General features: G+C 42.7%; 1 protein-coding gene across 3 annotated transcripts in view; it reads left to right on the forward strand.

The window, feature by feature from the left end:
* The window catches only part of LOC115548471 (rab5 GDP/GTP exchange factor), a 29,231-nt gene that overhangs the window by 1,695 nt on the left and 8,939 nt on the right, over positions 1 to 18,597 (forward strand). For all 3 annotated transcript variants that reach the window (XM_030363124.1, XM_030363126.1, XM_030363125.1), the window contains exon 3: positions 3,122 to 3,249. In XM_030363124.1, the coding sequence (XP_030218984.1) occupies positions 3,122 to 3,249 (128 nt within the window). The remainder of the gene's footprint in view (positions 1 to 3,121; positions 3,250 to 18,597) is intronic.

Below are 18,597 nucleotides of genomic sequence, written 5' to 3' on the forward strand. Positions count from 1 at the left end.
ACGTACGACTCAGTCGTCAAAGCTGTCCAGTGGTGATAGCAACTTTGTCAGCTGAGGACAGGATCTCGCGGAGGGAGGCTGCTTCGCGGTACATTTTCTCCAGCCTCACAGTCATCGTTTGGCGACATGGCACTGTGTAGGTTGGCTCGAGAAATGAAATCAGATTGCGTAACCCAGTCCCCTCTACTACGCTCATGGGCAGCATATCTCCGGCTATCATCTTAGCTAGCAACCCGCTGATTCTTTCAGCCCGGCGGCTATCACAGGATCTCACCGTAAAGTTTGCGATGCTGCCTTGCTGGCTGGAAGGATTGGGATGCCTCCTTGCCAGGTGATTCAACATCACGGTTGTGGACGAATGGTACGCAAAATGAGGCATAATTTACACTGAACTGTTCTGTCATCAATCTTCATGAAACTATCCCACACCGGACTTTTAAGTGAAGATGCCATTGTCATGAAAGGACAAAGGAAGAGATCGCTCTTGGGAGACGTAGCGGTGTAGCAGAACAGAAGTGACCGTTAGAAAAACAACACAGCTACGTCTCCCATTTGAAAAAAAAGAGAAGGATTTATTGTATTTTGATCATTTGTAATTGGTTATTTTGCAGAAATGGGTAAAAAAGTAAAAAAAAAAAAAACGATTAATCGATTTCTATTTTTAGAGTCGTTTAGAGCACGAGTCGAGAATCGACCGTTGAGTCGACACATTCTTCACATCCCTAGTAACCACCCACAATAATTCTGAAGGAGTCGTGATTGAGCTAGTGCTAAATGCTAATACGTGTACGGTAGTTGCTTAGTTCGTAGTAACAGGCTAGTTACAGAATTTTGAATGCAATGGCAGAACGACATCGAACTACATGAACTGCGACATGCTGCCTGCCGCCGGTTGCCGCGAGGCACCACCGCCGCGAAGCACCACCGCCCGGCAACGGGCCGCCGGTGCCTCGCGCCGGCAGCAGGCAGCAGGCAGCGCACGGAACTGTCTACTACAGATTGATGTGGAAGTGGAAGAACCAGAGACGTCGGAGAACCCGACGAAGTCCTTTGTGATTCATTATATCGTCTGGACGTGCACACAGCTTTTGGCCGTGATAATATGTATTATTTGATATAGATATCTATGTATTATATGATATTATTTAGATATAGAGCTCCAGGACTGTAACGCAAGTGTTGTACACACGTCGGACTCTCGTCTCTGGTATTTCTCCAACTAGACTCGTAGTGGGGGTTATCTCAGCCATGGTTGAGAATGAATTGGGGGGAAAGGAACTTTGGCTTTGACTCCCTGAAGTCATGAACCACGACATGGAGGAGAAAGGGATTGTTGACCGCGGTCGTCTCCCGCCGGAGCCTCGCTGCCGATGGACCACCGCCTCGGCTTCAGGAGGCGGTGATTAGCGCTGACCGCTGCCGAGGCGGCGGGAAGCAGGGCTCAAGCGGGATACATTCGCGGCCAACAATCCCTTTCTCCTCCATGTCGTGGTTCATGTAGCCTACTTCAGGGAGTCAAAGCCAAAGTTCCTTTCCCCCAATTCTTTCTCAACCATGGCTGAGATAACCCCCACTACGAGTCTCGTTGTAGAAATACCAGAGACGAGAGTCCGACGTGTTATGCGCCATCACACCAACAGCAGAACGGTTATCCAAATAACAAGGAAGTGTACAACACTTGCGTTACAGTCCTGGAGCTCTATATCTAAATAATATCATATAATGCATAGATATCTATATCAAATAATACATATTATCACGGCCAAAAGCTGTGTGCGCGTCCAGACGATATAATGAATCACTATTAATCGGGTTCTCCGACGTCTATGGTTCTTCCACTTCCACATCAATCTGAAGTAGACGCGGTCGTTTGAGATTGATAATAACCTATCGTCTGGAGGCTCACACAGCTTTTGGCCGTGATAATATATATTATATATTGTATGATATAGATATCTATGTATAATATGGGTTTCTACGAGCCATTGCGATACATCCACCGTAAACAGAGCGCATGGTACTGTCAGCGGCTACAAGCTGCTTAGGGCCACACCCCCACCCCCCTCCTTGACCTGCCTTGACACGCCCACCGTATATAGAGCGCATGGTACTGTGGCTACAAGCTGCTCAGGGCCACACCCCCACCCCCTCCTTGACCTGCCTTGACACGCCCACCGAAACAGCGCGTTTGGGGGAAGCTCAATGTGCGACTGTTTCGGAGTGACTGTAACTGCACCACGGCTGAATTTCGGGGACGTCTTTGAATACTGTGTTTGTGGCCCACTAATACCTATATTAAAGCATCCATAAATAGAATGGCATGGGATCTTTAACTTATCACCTTTGCCCAACATGAGTTTGGAGGATGCTTGAGGGAATTCTTAGATTGATGATTATGATAAAAAAAAAAAAAAGCCAGGGGGGATGGTAGATTTTTACTTTTAGGGACAGATCATTTGTGCTGATGACAGCGCATATGGTGGGAGACCAACGGTGTGATTATTATTATTATTATTATATGTTTTTGGGGATAAAATAAGAGCGATGACTACTGTCATGTCATCGCTCTTATTTTATCCCCAAAAACGCAGCTGATTGGACGCATCACACAATTCGGAGATATGCATCACATTTAAGGATTTTAAAAACTGATTCTTATTCTTTTTTTTCAAAAATGCATTCGGCAGAGAAGGGAGACTAGCGTTGCTCACGGGTTGGAATGAAAGGAGGAAAGGGGACAGAGTTGCCTGCGGAAGCGATGTCTGAGATGCTGAGACAGCCTGTCTTGTACGGTGTGGAATGAGAGCTTGTGAAGGCACTATTGCGCAAGTACGCCTGCATTCTTGCGCAATAGCATACTGCCCGAGAATGCAGTATCGCTATCAAATCTGTCCCTGGGGAAAATAGCGTTGCGCCGAATTATAAAAAGGAAACCGCTATAATGAAATAGCGGTAATATTTCCACATTGGGAAGGGGGATGATTTTGATCATTTTAATTCCAAAGGGGGATGCCATCCCCCCTGAACTCGAGTGCTGGATGTTGCATTGATTACATTTGGCTCTATTTGAATCAGTTAATTAATGCTCAGCCCTAAAGTTGTCATTGTTTCTCACTTCTAGCCAGAGCAGCGATGGAGGAAGTCTCTCCTTCTACAAGTTTGAGGAGAAGAAGAGTATTGAGAAGGGTAGCCGGGTCAACACTGTGAGACGGCTTTTCTGGGGCGGCCCCTCGTCACCCAAACCTAAAGGTATTCCCATCCACACCTTAATATTATGGTAGCTCCCTTACTACCTAAATATTGAAGGGCTCATATAATGCCACCAGGTGTGGTAGTCCCCTCACCACCTTAAGGCCCCACACATTAAGGCCCTGTCCACATGGAGCCGAAACGGGCGAAAAAGATCCGGTTTAGTTTTATGCGGTTAAGGAATATCTCTGTCAAGACGGAATTATTGCGAAACCGTGTTGAGCTGTAGAAACGCTGTAGTAAATATTCAAGGCGCTGGTTTTCCACAGAAAAAAGTTGAGCGCATCAAACCAGCGCGCATACAGCCTGCGCGCTGTATACAAACATTCAGTCATGAGGAGATTCAACCTTTTAAATTGAGTATAAATACTTTTTAATGCACAGTTAGTAATTTAATTTATCAAGGGGCTTTATTTAATGCTACAAAAAGAAAACAAATAAAATAATAAATAAAAAATTCAATGCAACTCTGATGTCCCCCAGCTGGTGGGGGGCTAATGACGTCATCGTTTGAGTTTCAGGCGTCCGCTAGGGTTGCCGCGGTGTGGACATTTTCACACCGAGTAATACACCCGTGTCAACACCGGTATAAACGGTATTAACTTTGAAACTAGGTCAACCGCTATCTTCTCCGTCAATTCTCCTCTCACACTCGTTGACAGCGTCTGGCAGCGAGCCAATTCTCGGTGACGGCGTCTTATAACGTTCTATACATAATAGTATAATATATTTTACAGTATATATAATATCACTGCCAAAAGCTCTGTGCGCCTCCGGATGGCCGTAGCGCGGGGAGCTCTCGCAGGGTTTGTTTACCGGCGTTGATATGGTTACCGGTCTTATGTGTTCCAACGGTTTATTAGGTAGCCTATCTATTAGGTTTGTATATATTTTTTTTTTATGAAAAGACGCATCAACAATAAAACAGTGCAAAGACCAACTGCAGAACTTTTCTTTTAATCAAATAGGCCTAATGATGAGGGCGGCTTTCATGCTCGTCTTGTGCAACCCCAGCGTCCACACGAATCCTTACACGAAACCGCATAGGTTTTTGCCGGCTCCGTCTAGGCAGTCGGCCGAAACGCACCAGACAATTACAATTACGGTTGATACAAACTTTGACACACCGACGGCAGTCAACCATGCAAGGCGACAGCCAGCTCGTCAGGAGCAGTTAGGGTTAAGGGTCTTGCTCAGGGACACATCAACACTTAGCTAGGAGGAGCTGGGGATCGATCTAGCAACCTTTCGGTTACAAGACTGGGGCCTAAGGTAGGCTGGGCGATTAATCGAATTTTGATCGTGATTTCGATTTGAGCGTCAAACGATCACAAAATTAACATAATCGAGTTTATCATGTCTATATTTTTTTATATAATGTTTTATAGAAAGGGCAGAACAGCTGGATACATATCTGTATATATTTTTTAGACTGGAACATTTTCTTTTTGAAGTTCTCAGTTACGTTTTTTTTCGGGAGAGACATGCTGAATAAAAATTGAAAATCGAGTATCAGAGATTGGCGCAATGTTTGGCTTCCATGTTATTGCCTTGGGGGAGTGAGTTTCGCTTCCAAATCTGCATTTTTGAACTACTAATATTGCTAAAAATAGCACCAAACCTCTGCAGTAGCATGACTAGGGTCCCTACACATAAAACAAAGCACCAACAACTTAGTTTGCAAAGAGTTTATTTATAAATGACTGTTTTACAAGCATTACTGCGTAGTGCAGTGAAGTCTAGTTAGTAGAGATGCGCAGATGAGCTGTAATCTCATCCCGATTTTGTGTTGCACGTTCGGAAATGCTTTATTTTTGCATTGCAGCAATCTTTGTTGATATGGATGCTTGATCCGATTTGCGTTAAAGGGCTTGGGTAAAGGTGTTGCTGCGTTGTCTCTACAACAGAGACAATAACTGAGCGATATCAACATGAGCAGTTCTAACTGGAGAGACGGTGAAACCCGCAAGCTGCTGACCATCATTGGAGAGAAGGTGATGAAGTCGCATTTAACAAAGACATTGAAAGATGGTGCGATCTACGAGAAAGACGCAGAGGAACGTTCCTTTGTGCCAAGCCGCGACCGAACCAGCTTGGCAGTGTAAAAAGGCCTAAGGAGAGCTCGCAGATAGGACCGTCCTATGCACCGAAACTTTTTACAATGCAACAAAATATTTAAAGAGCATCAAGCTATTATGCATAGCTTATAGTATATTAGTCAGTCATTTGTATTAGGTTAAACAAGGATTTGATAACGTTTTTAATTTAAGGACCACCCACAATTGGTCTGGCCCATCCACAACTGGAATCCTGGCGCCGTGCCTTTCCAGCATATGATTTCAACAATGTGTGAAGCAGAGATTTCAGATGCAGGGAGATTATAGAAAAATAATTTGTAAGTTTGCCGTTTGTCTAGTCAATATGTTAACCTACTTATTATTTATTTATTTATTTCAACCCCGCCCCGCCCGCAATTCCTCCTCCAAGAATTACTTTTTTTCACGCAATCAACCCAACATCGCAACGTCGCATTACAAGACCTCGTCTCGTCGCCGACTTTTCAAAATCGTGTATGACTCGCAAATTTGTCTTCTACGAACTAATCAGGGCAAAATCTGGCTGAAATCGTGTAAGCTGAACCAGCCATAAGCAAGCAGCAGCAGCGCCATTGGGCGAATTCCCTACTAGACCAAACGAGACTCGTAATGGTAGGAAAAAACAATAGTTTATTAAATCATGTGATTGTGATGTAGAAAAAAATTGTGCTTGCATGACATGGAAGCCTACAGCGATCGTTAGTTAACTTGTGTGGTGGTGCCTTATCATTTGTTTACCCATGGGCCATGGCAACGCGATTGCTACCTGCTGTAGTACTCTCATTGGCTGAATCGATGTGAACGTTTTAGACTCAATCAATCTAAGGTCGCGGGGAGACGAAGCTCTGTTCGTTTGTATAGTAACAATATTAGGCCAAAACATTACTAAGAAACGAAATAGTTCATCAATACAGGCTAAAATAAATTATTTTTATTTTTAATGAAAAGTGGGGTGGCCATTGGCCCCGTGGCCTCAAAGGTTCCGGCGCCTATGTGCTGAATTGTTGCGAGAGTTGAATGAAGTAGCCTACATGATGATTCCTTTTTAACAGCAGAGCAAGATCCGTTTATGTTGCTTAAAGACAAATGCTGCATACTAAGCTTTCAGCATTTTACAGTTCAGATTTTCCATCATCAGCTACAAGATTGTTTGCTATTTTTATTTTTACCGTTATTACACAAATATAGGACCACAAATGTTAAACGTTAGGATGACTCTTAATTCTATACGGTTTACATAGAAAACGATTGTGGTCCGAAAATTCCCGCCACAACTCCTTATACACAATACATCGAGGTTAGCCCATGGGCGGAGCTTGGGGGTGGCTTTCGGGACTGAAGCCCCGAATCTCACGTCAAAAGCCCCGGATCTTTTTTTAGCTTTTGAAGTTATGACAACCCTGACATGTTCCCTCATGTTTCGACTGGTAGTCCTTTTCACCTCTTGAAATTTATTTTATTTTCATTTTGAAAGAAACGCATGGAAGCAATGGAAAATGTCATCTCTCGTTCGGTTGTTTAGAACGGTTGCCAGGACGTTTTGTTATAGTAGCCTCAGGGTGTGTAACAAACATTACCATGGACATTAGAAATTATTTTTCTAAACCAACATCCAGTCATACCGTAGCAGCAGTAGCCCCTGCCAATGACCTGTCAAATGTTTCAGGTCAGTGAAAAATTACCTTGATGCGCGCTGGCTGGGAGCAGCAGTGCTTGTGCTAGTGCTAAATAGCCTGCTACGGCTAGCTAGGCTGCTATGATAATTAGTCCTTTCACAAAAAATAGATTACCAGCGTTGTTTACAATGTCAGAAATCCGTTTTTCTGATTGCGATTCTGTCCCAGCCAATATTGTACGGTGGTGTGTGTTACCAATTGTTACCTTAAATGAAATGTTGAGGTCCACTGAATATCATGAAGAGGTAAAACATTTTTTTACGGTCATTTTAAATTCAAACTTTAACGATTTAGACAAGAAATGTACAGATATCGCGTTGCTGCATTCGCTGTTTTGCCAGCAGCCAACATGTTAACGATGTTACCGACGATGAGTGGCTGGTAGGGTTGAGCACCGAAACTCGGTTCCAGTAGGGAACCGGTTCCGACGTAAACGGTTGTAACGAGATCGAATAAGAACGCACATTTCGGTTCCTCATAACGGTGCCTGGCGTTTTTTAACGCCCCCTGCCCCCCATGGTGTTGCGGCGTCAACTTGCGTTAGTGCTGGGCGCTATACCGGTTCACACTGAATAACGGTGTGTATTTTCGTTAGGATATGATTTTTTTATATACCACCATACCGGTGCATTTGATTACACAACGTTCGGAACGCAGCGCTGCGCGACACTGTTTCAGTCGGGACCCTTTTCAATGTTGCGCTAAACACGCATGGTACAACTACGACTTTCTTTATAGGTCCATGACTGCGAGGCGTGGTATTTCAGGCCACCTGGTAAAAGAGTGTCACGGCTTTCAAACATATAAACCATAAAGCCTATGGGCGCCTCGAGACTCGGGACGGACTTGTCAACGCGCTGCGGCATCGCTTACATGATGTTGTTTTGATTGAAGATCGGCAGGTTGTAGTGGGTGAACGGTAGAGCTGTAGCGACGCGTTGATGACGTCAACGAAAAATTCGTCTGCGTCAAATTTCTCCGTCGACACAGAGAACACAGCTCGCACTTTGCTGAGTCTGTTGCTTATTTGGATATATGTTTACCGTTTAATGGGAAAGAAGGCTCGTCGCCTTTATTATGTCCGTGGTCGTCGCATGGACTATACGTCATCCAGCTCAGGTTGCGTAGCCGCGCGTGTGCGCGACTGCGCGTGTCGGCTCATTAGCATCTGTACCGTAGCGGCCCGTACCGTAGCAGCACACCTCTCCCAAGTGGCCAAATTGGCCCGGCCTGGCCAGACTGGCCACACTGGCAGATTTGAGCACGGCTGGCCTTTCATTTTGTGAAACAGTGAAACTATTTTATTTATTTTTATTTTAACTTTGTGTAAAGCAGAAGGTTTTTTGCTGTGCAAAACTGTTGTTAAATGAGGTATATTATTAAGAATTTTTTGGTATTTATTTGAGATACATTATGGTTTTTATCAATCGAGCAACAGAAATAGATAACCATCCAATTAGTCATTAGATTAGTCGACTAATCGATGAAATAATCGGCCGATTAATCGTTTAATAAATAATCGTTTACCCCCAGCCCTAGTGAACGGGAATGAACATGCGTGTGTGTGTGTTGCGAGCGAATGTACTGAACTTTCTGTTCAAAACCAAATAAACAAATCAAAAACAGAGTCGTTATTCGCTTCAAATACTTTTTCTTTTCAAAACTTGGGAATTAATACAGCGCGGTACAGAGCGGTTGAAAACAATGTTGGCGTCTCCTGTGGCTGCCTTGCGCACCTGAGTTATATTACTTAATATGACTTTGGCAGTAATGTTGCGCCATGATGCGTGCCTGCCTGCTTTCAGCGAGTAATTAATATTATTTGTAATTCTTTTTTAAAAAGATATTTATCAGTCACAGCAGCCTCTTCGGGTAAGTCGTAATTTAATGCCATCCGTAAATCTTGCATATCAAGTAGGCTAGCTAACACCATTGCCATTCAACTCGGTATTGAAACTGACTTTCTGCTTAATGTGAAACTCAAGTCGTGTGCGCGGTTTCGTTTTTTTAAGAACCGGTTCGAGAACCGTTTCAGCACCGGAACCGTTTGAAAAGTACCGAGTAGGCACCGGTATCGGATAAAACCCAAACGATACCCAACCCTAGTGGCTGGTGCTAGACTGTCTTGTTTACTTTCAGCTTGCGTCCATATCCACGTTCATTGAACTTTGACCCCTTTTTAAATTAGTTCTAACAGAGTGAAAGATGCGGACAATCCTCTAAACAATGTAGTACTTATTTGTGTGCATATGTTTAATACTTCAGTGCATTATCATTATTATTTTAAATTAAGATAAAATTAAAATGATAATGATAATGCACTGATATTTCAGTGAGTGAGTAGGCCTAATGATGTTGTTGATCTTGTGTCACAATACTCTGCATTTGTAATATGTTTTTTTCCATTAAATAGAGTTGCCTTATGGGAGAAACCTTTCAGTCTCTTCCTTTTTTTTTTTTATAAAAAAAATAAAAAAGGCAATTAACATGATTCAAAGACACTTTGAATCTGCTGAAAGTTAGTCTCAAATTATAATTCTAAATTTTCCCATTGTAGTTTACATAAAAATCTCTAGAAGTCAAGTGGTTATTGTTTCTTTCCATTAAATAGTATTGTCTTGAGCAGGCCATGCAGCTGAAAATGTAGGCTATGAATTAGAAGAGATTTAGGATTTGCCGATGTCCAGCAGGTAACCCTAAAATGGACTGTGTGTGTGTGTGTGTGTGTGTGTGTGTGTGTGTGTGTGTGTGTGTGTGTGTGTGTGTGTGTGTGTGTGTGTGTGTGTGTGTGTGTGTGTGTGTGTATACGTGTGTGTGTGTGTGTACACGTGGCAGAGCCCATTAGTAGCTGACAGAAATGTAAAAAAACAAATTGACAATAAATTACTCACCTTCATTGACAGGTGTGTATTCCGGGTCATTTTCTGGATCGTGTTCCAGTGAGTCTTAGAGCAATATAGAGGAACACATTTAGTACAACAAATGCACTTATGACATCATTCTGATATAAGATTGCATTCATTTTGACTCATTATTGATTAAATACACTAGATTTGTAATTAGTGATGGGCTTTAGTCTGTCCAACTCAAAACCAATGTGAGGTGGAGGCTATAGTGTAGCCTAATCTGAGAATAAGAATAATGAGATACTTGCCATCACTGGCACTTTCAGAGTGATTGTCATTATCACTTTCAAGAAAATCTAACAAAAATAAAATATAATGTACATTTAGCACACTACAATGCTTGAAAAATTCAGAACTGAGCTTGCATCAGTAGCTTTGACCAGCAAACCTACAGTAATATTCATTTTGAATTCTGAGTAATCATTTTTAATTTAGCTACATACAATTTAATGAGTTAGTATTTGGATTCCTTCCTTGATCAAGGGAATCAGAACAACAAGTGTGGCAGGCTTTCATCTTAATGTGCAACACATCAATATGCTTTGGGTTGCAGAATAGTAGGTAGCTGCTACTGGGAGAAAAATAATTTAAGCCTAAAGTACCTACCCTCATTGGCAGCTGTATTTGCACCGTCACTTTCAACTGAATCTAACAATGACAGACGGAAACCATTTAGAGCAATGAATACAGTTTAGACTTTCCTGTCTGGCTGACTCAATTCTAGTTTCCTACAAACCTTCCTCATTGCTGACCCTCACGTTCGCCTCAAGTACCCTATCATACCTGACATTGACCATTTCACAAATCTTAAGAGAGAAAGACATCCTGAAGAAAGGGAGAAACCCAGATCAGAAAAAAATATAGCGCTATGCCCAATCAACATAGCTTAACTTCGGAAATCCGTGCGTTAACATCTCCACAAATGAAATCGTAGCAAGTTGGGTATAGTGTTGGAAATGCTCAGCCTCTACCAAGCGATACGAGTGAGGCATGCTCTAGTGACAATCACGACAGTAACATTACAGTCTATAATTTGATCACGTAAACCCAGGAAAAAAACATTTGTTTGAATCGTATAAATTTCACTGAGTTTATTTACCAACTAGCAAACAAGCAAGCTAATCTGTGGAGAACTCGGCTAGCCTGTGGAGAGTTTAGCCTACTTTATTTACGTTCGTCAGCCAGGTTCGCAATAAAAAATATTCGGTGACTATTACTTCATCTAATATTGCAACTAGAACAAACTTGAGAACAATTGACAAAAAAACTAAATACCTTACCTTCAAAGTGTTATTCTGCTACCTGATGATGCGCTTCCAGAGACGCTAATGAGATGACTCCATAGGGCGGGAGATACGCGGAGTGATGGACAGCTTTGACACCAAATGGATATACAGTGGGGCAAAAAAGTATTTAGTCAGCCACAAATTGTGCAAGTTCTCCCACTTAAAAAGATGAGAGAGGCCTGTAATTTTTTTTTTTCATAGGTATACCTCAGCTATGAGAGACAAAATTTAAAAAAAAATCCAGAAAATCATATTGTCAGATTTTTTTTTTAAGAATTTATTTGCAAATGATGGTGGAAAATAAGTATTTGGTCAATAGCTGGCTGCCAACACTCCCATCCTAAAAAAACCTGGTGCTGACCCAACTGACCTTAACCATTACCGGCCCATCTCCAATCTCCCTTTCATCTCCAAAACACTTGAAAGGGTGGTTGCCGCACAACTACAGTCCCACCTCGACACTAACAATCTCCACGAACCGTTCCAATCTGGCTTCCGTCCAAAACACAGCACTGAAACAGCCCTAGTCAAAATCACCAACGACCTCCTCCTTGCAGCCGACTCTGGATTACTCACCATTCTCATCCTCCTCGATCTCAGCCCAGCATTCGACACCATCTCCCACCCTCTGCTCCTGGACCGCCTAGCTGGTATTGGGATCACTGGTGCTGCACTCTCCTGGTTTACATCCTACCTCACCGGCCGTCAACAATTTGTTCAACTAAGCAACCACAAGTCTGGGTGTTCAGGTGTCTCACTGGGCGTCCCCCAGGGGTCAGTCTTGGGTCCACTCCTCTTCAACACTTACCTCCTCCCGCTGGGCACACTCCTCCGTCACCATGGGGTCCATTTTCATTGCTACGCTGACGACACACAGGTCTACATCTCCACCAAACCCACCGCTGCCATCCCCCCCACCTCCCTCATCACGTGCCTGGAAGAGATCCGGAGCTGGTAGAGCCGGAACTTCCTGAAACTCAATGGAAACAAGACCGAGGCCCTGCTCATCGGATCCAAATCCACCCTCACTAAATCACAACACACCCCAGCTCCACTCATAATTATCGATGGATTCCCAGTACCCTTCTCCTCCAAAGTCAAGAGCCTCGGAGTCATCCTGGACAACACCCTCTCATTCGCACCCCATATTCACAACATCACCCGGACTGCATTCTTCCACCTCCGCAACATCGCCAGACTCCGCCCATCACTGACCCAATCCAGCGCTGAAATCCTAGTTCACTCATTTGTCACATCACGCATAGACTACTGCAACGCCCTCCTCACCGGACTCCCCACCAAACTTATCAACAGACTGCAGATCATTCAGAACTCAGCCGCCCGGATCATCACCCGCACCAAATCATCTGACCACATCACCCCTGTCCTCATTCAACTTCACTGGCTCCCAGTACACTACCGCATCCAATACAAAACCCTACTCCTCACCTACAAAGCTCTCCACAACCTAGCCCCCAGTTATCTCTGCGACCTCCTCCAAGAATACACTCCCTTCCGCTCCCTCCGCTCAACCTCTGCTGGACTACTATGTATCCCCACATCACGACTCACTTCAATGGGTGCCCGGTCATTCAGCTGTTCAGCACCCAGGCTCTGGAACTCCCTCCCCCCACACATAAAACAGTCAGACACCATTTCAACCTTCAAGTCACAACTCAAAACTCAATTGTTCAAACTCGCACACAACGTCTAACTGATCACTGTTTTGATTGTTTTTTTTTTTTTTTTTATTTCTTATTGCTTATGTTTATTTATTTATTTATTTATTTATTTTTTCCACAATGTCTTGCTTTTTAAAAAATGTATGATGACTATATGCTCTGTAAGGTGACCTTGGGTGTCTTGAAAGGCGCCTCTAAATTAAATGTATTATTATTATTATTAATAACAAAAGGTCATCTCAATACTATGTTACATGCCCTTTGTTGGCAATGACGGAGGTCAAACGTTTTCTGTAAGTCTTTACTAGGTTTTCACACACTGCATGCAGATCTCCTCTAGAGCAGTGATGTTTTTGGACCTTCGCTGGGCAACACAGACTTTCAACTCCCTCCAAAGATTTTCTATGGGGTTGAGATCTGGAGACTGGCTAGGCCACTCCAGGACCTTGAAATGCTTCTTACGAAGCCACTCCTTCGTTGCCCGGGCGGTGTGTTTGGGGTCATTGACATGCTGAAAGACCCAGCCACGTTTCATCTTCAGTGCCCTTGTTGATGGAAGGAGGTTTTCACTCAAAATCTCACGATACACGGATCAGACGTCCTGGTCCCTTGGCAGAAAAACAGCCCCAAAGCATGATGTTTCCACCCCCATGCTTCACTGTAGGTATGGTGTTCTTTGGATGCAACTCGGCATTCTTTCTCCTCCAAACACGACGAGTTGCGTTTTTACCAAAAAGTTCTATTTTGGTTTCATCTGACCATATGACATTCTCCCAATCCTGTTCTGGATCATCCAAATGCTCTCTAGCAAACTTCAAACGGGCCTGGACATGCACTGGCTTTAGCAGGGGCACACGTCTGGCACTGCAGGATTTGAATCCCTGGCGGCGTAGTGTGTTAGTGATGGTAGCCTTTGTTACCTTGGTCCCAGCTCTCTGGAGGTCATTCACTAGGTCCCCCCGTGTGGTTCTGGGATTTTTGTTCACTGTTCTTGTGATCATTTTGACCCCACGGGGTGAGATCTTGCGTGGAGCCCCAGATCGAGGGAGATTATCAGTGGTCTTGTATGTCTTCCATTTCCTAATAATTGCTCCCACAGTTGATTTCTTCACACCAAGCTGCTTACCTATTGCAGATTTCAGACTTCCCAGCCTGGTGCAGGTCTACAATTGTGTTTCTGGTGTCCTTTGACAGCTCTTTGGTCTTGGCCATAGTGGAGTTTGGAGTGTGACTGTTTGAGGTTGTGGACAGGTGTCTTTTATACTGATAAGGTGTTCAAACAGCTGCCATTAATACAGGTAACGAGTGGAGGACAGAGGAGCCTCTTAAAGAAGAAGTTACAGGTCTGTGACAGCCAGAAATCTTGCTGGTTTGTAGGTGACCAAATACTTATTTTCCACCATAATTTGCAAATAAATTCTTAAAAAAATCAGACAATGTGATTTTCTGGATTTTTTTTTTTCATTTTGTCTCTTAGCTGAGATCTACCTATGGGAAAAAAAAAAATAATAATTACAGGCTTCTCATCTTTTTAAGTGGGAGAACTTGCACAATTGGTGGCTGACTAAATACTTTTTGCCCCACTGTACTTGAAAATCAGATGACATGGTTTCACAACTTTTCATTGGTCACTTAGGTTCATGACGCATACTGTATACGGAAATGAACCTGGACATTCTATCATCCTAAAATCTCAAAATCGGCAAAAATGGACATGAGCTGTTTTCATCGGACAGCGACGATATGCTAGTCCTTTAATTTACGTGTCAACACTTGCTTGCTATACATTATTTATATATATAAATTATTTAAATCATAAATTCCAAAACGTTCCTCCTTGAACTGAACTCCGGCACATTCAGTCACTCTATGCGTCAATCACGTGTGCAGTGTTCGGTCTTCTGTCCACAACGTGCCTTGCTTCATTGTAGCGACCAAATATTTTGTGACTAACTTACATATGCAAGTCCTTTCATTTACGTGTCAACACTTGCTATTTATTTATACATATAAATGATAAATTCTAAAACTTTCCTCTTTGAACTGAACTCCGGTGCATTCGGAAATTGACTTCTGTGGACTTCCTGTAAACACGGACCTACTGGTAATGCTTGTAAAAACGTATTTTTAAATAAACTGCGGGATGGCAAACTAAGTCAGGGCTCCAGACTAACTTTATGCGTTGGCTGCTGACTGGTGCGCCAAACTTTCTTTTTTAGGTGCACCAGCACATCATTTAGGTGCATCAAATTTTTCATTGCGTCGCCTTTAACGCCATAAGGTCACCTTTTTATCGCTCTCCATAACTTTCATAAAACGTGAATGATTTAACAAGAATAATGGTGCAGTCCAGGCAACCCGTAACCCGTGTTTTCACAACCCTCTACCCGGGAGAATGCCCTGGAACGGCAGACAAACCCGCAACTCGCTACCCGTGAACTCGTACCAGACCTATTCACTCCCAGTTCCAGCTCGTAACTTGCGGGCTAAAAAGTGTCCCTGGAACGCAGCATGAGGTGTAGAGAAATGCTTGTCTTTATTTGAAGCACAATTATATATAAAAATAAAAATAAAGTGTCAAGTTTTTCACAGAGCTGAAATTGAACATTTAAAACAAAGAAATTAAGCAAAATAAAACATTTCCAAATAAAAGGGCTTGTGCGGGTAATTCAAACTCTCTGAATATGTACTCTCAGTAGTAGGGCAGGTTGGAACAGTAGGCTGTTTTTTTTTAACAAAAAACATTCTATGTTTTTACCTCGCTTAATTTTCCCCCTCTTTGTCACGTTTATTTTCTTTATCCGTTTCAGTTACTCTGGCGCTCAGGTCGTTCGCAATTAAAAAAAAAAAAAAACACAAGCAGTGAACAGGACCAGAGCCAATCGGAGGCAAAGAACCGACCGAGCTATTTCTCTTATTGGTTTAAACCACAATATGATCCTACCATGAGAAGGGATGGGGATCATTGATATTTATTGATATCGATACCATTTTCCACCATTAATTGGTGGAAATACAAAGCGTTTTTAGTGATGAGGAAAATATTTAGGAGATAAATAATTGCATTTTAAATTAAATATGTAATTCTTAATAAATAGTTTCAGTAGTTTTAGTTATATAAGCTAAAATGATTAGACTACTATACAACTGTATTAGTAATACAGAAACATGAGTAATAAAGTATTACCATGTTTCTCACCAAAAACTAAATTTACTGTTTCTTTATGTTACATTTGAACGCATCATGACAACCTCAACACATCATCACGCAGCACATCTGAAACTTTATTTACTTTTTAAGTAGCTTGTATGCTACTGATTACAACACCGATTTCACTATTGGATTACGATTTTTTCAACTCGGAGAAAGTCGAAGGTACTGCATTTGGTCTTTATTTGATGGACAATGCTAATGTGCTTGGCCATTGAGGTTGTGTTCTCCCCTTTACAATAAATGATTTTCGCCCGTTCAGCCATCCTCACGAGCATAGTTAACTGCCAGACTTCACTTGTTTTACTTGTAATACCTGTTTGCTTACAATTCCATTCAAGAACATTGGTGGGCACGCCGTAGTGATTGGATTGATTTGATATAAATGCGGTGACGCGACTCGAGGGACACAACATTACGTTACAGGACCTACAAGACAAAAAAAATAATGAATGAACGACGGGATTTTCGGGTTTTGAAAAAAGTGGAACCGGGTCCTTGATAGAACTGGGTTACGATCCACATCCCTAACCATGAGTGCGAGTTCGATTCAGTGTTAATTTCGTTAACGAAAAATATGACGAAAAATATTCGTCAACAACCTTTTTTCCATGACTTAAGACGAGACGTTGACGAGCTAAAAATAGATCTTTGATCATAAAAACTATGACAAAATGTCTGTTTTGTTTTCGTTGACGAGACAGGACTAAAATGTTAGTGGTGTGCTATTTGGACATTCAAAATGCACGATATATTCCAATCATTACCCTCCCGTAAGGTTCTTATGCAACTGTTCACTCCTCCAGTAAATAGGACGGACCTTAGCTACGACTTGGCAACGGGAGGTGTAGTCCACTCAGCTATGAGCTAACGTTATGCATTGTACATATTTATAATTCGAAATTCGTCCCAGCTTTTATACCACAGATACTCTAGGGCAGGGATGCCAGGTTTACGGCCCGCGGGCCAGACACGGACCGACTGTATGTCACATCCGGCCCGCAGGTGATAAGGGGAGAATATATGTATTTATTTATTTTTATTTTTTATTTTTATTAATATTTTTATTTTTTATGGAATCCGGCAGTTGGTCTGCTACTGCTGCTGGTCTGTTACGATTCAATAACTGTTCATCCCCCATTCTCCATTGCATTTCGAAACGTGTTTAGAAAACACGCTTGTTTCATTAAAATGTATTCATCAATTAAGGCCGCCACCAGGGGGCGCCCCCAACACTTTTGCCGCCCCCAACGCATTTGCCGCCCTAGGCGATCGCCTAGTTCACCTGTGCAAGCCTTCAATAAATAAAATAAAAGTAATTAACAGTTTACACTTGTGTTATTAATAGGAAATGTGTTTTGTTTGCACCTATTCTATTTTGTTGCATTTCTCATTTATAAATGTAGGCTACTTGCATGGATAGGAAAATGTTAAGTTCTTACTGTGTGTTCACACCAAACGCGACGGGGCGACAGGATCCCATACAAAGTGACCGTATAGACTAGGGTTGCCGCGGTGTGGACATTTTCACACCGAGTAATACGCTTGTGTCAACACCGGTATAAACGGTATTAACTTTGAAACTATAGGTCAACCGCCATCTTCTCCGTCAACTCTCCTCTCACACTCGGTGACAGCGGCTGGCAGCGCGCCAATTCTCGGCGTCTTATAACGTTCTATATGTAATAGTATAATATAATTGTATATATCATAATATCACGGCCAAAAGCTCTGTGCGCCTCCGGATGGCCGTAGCGCGGGGAGCTCACGGAGGGATTGGGCTTTGCGGGGTTTGTTTACCGGCGTTGCTATGGTCTTGTAAGGAAGCTAGGGATGTTAAACGACTCGTTTTCTGTGAGTCGACGTGTAGGAGGCATAAATCGAATAATCGATCGATTTCTTCTCTTTTTTTCGGCCCGCGGCTGCAGCAGTTGCAGAGCTCAAAGGATCTGCGCATTCCTTTAAGACAGCGACAGACAGTTGGCCCACCCGTCCTATTTCAAAGGTTGCTATCAGGAGCACACCAATAATGCATTTTTTTTATGAAGTTAAGTTGATATAAAAATGATGATAAACAAAATATCAAAGAGCAGGATTGTGAACCTGTAAATTCCCAATAGGCAAAATGTGTCGGCGTTGTTTTAATTAGGAACGGCAGTTGATGATGCGCGCCTCCTATTTGCAACGAAATTGTTTAAGTCGGACATAAAACCATTTAATTTAACAGAGGCTACACCCACTAAAACAGATATTTTCGTTTTTAAATAAATATTTGTAAACGAAAATTCACGTACGACTCAGTCGTCAAAGCTGTCCAGGCATCAGTGGTGATAGCAACTTTGTCAGCTGAGGACAGGATCTCGCGGAGGGAGGCTGCTGCTTCGCGGTAGGCTACATTTTCTCCAGCCTCACAGTCATCGTTTGGCGACATGGCACTGTGTAGGTTGGCTCGAGAAATGAAATCAGATTGCGTAACCCAGTCCCCTCTACT

The sequence above is a fragment of the Gadus morhua genome, chromosome 8 (assembly GCF_902167405.1).
Source record: "Gadus morhua chromosome 8, gadMor3.0, whole genome shotgun sequence".
NCBI lineage: Eukaryota > Metazoa > Chordata > Actinopteri > Gadiformes > Gadidae > Gadus > Gadus morhua.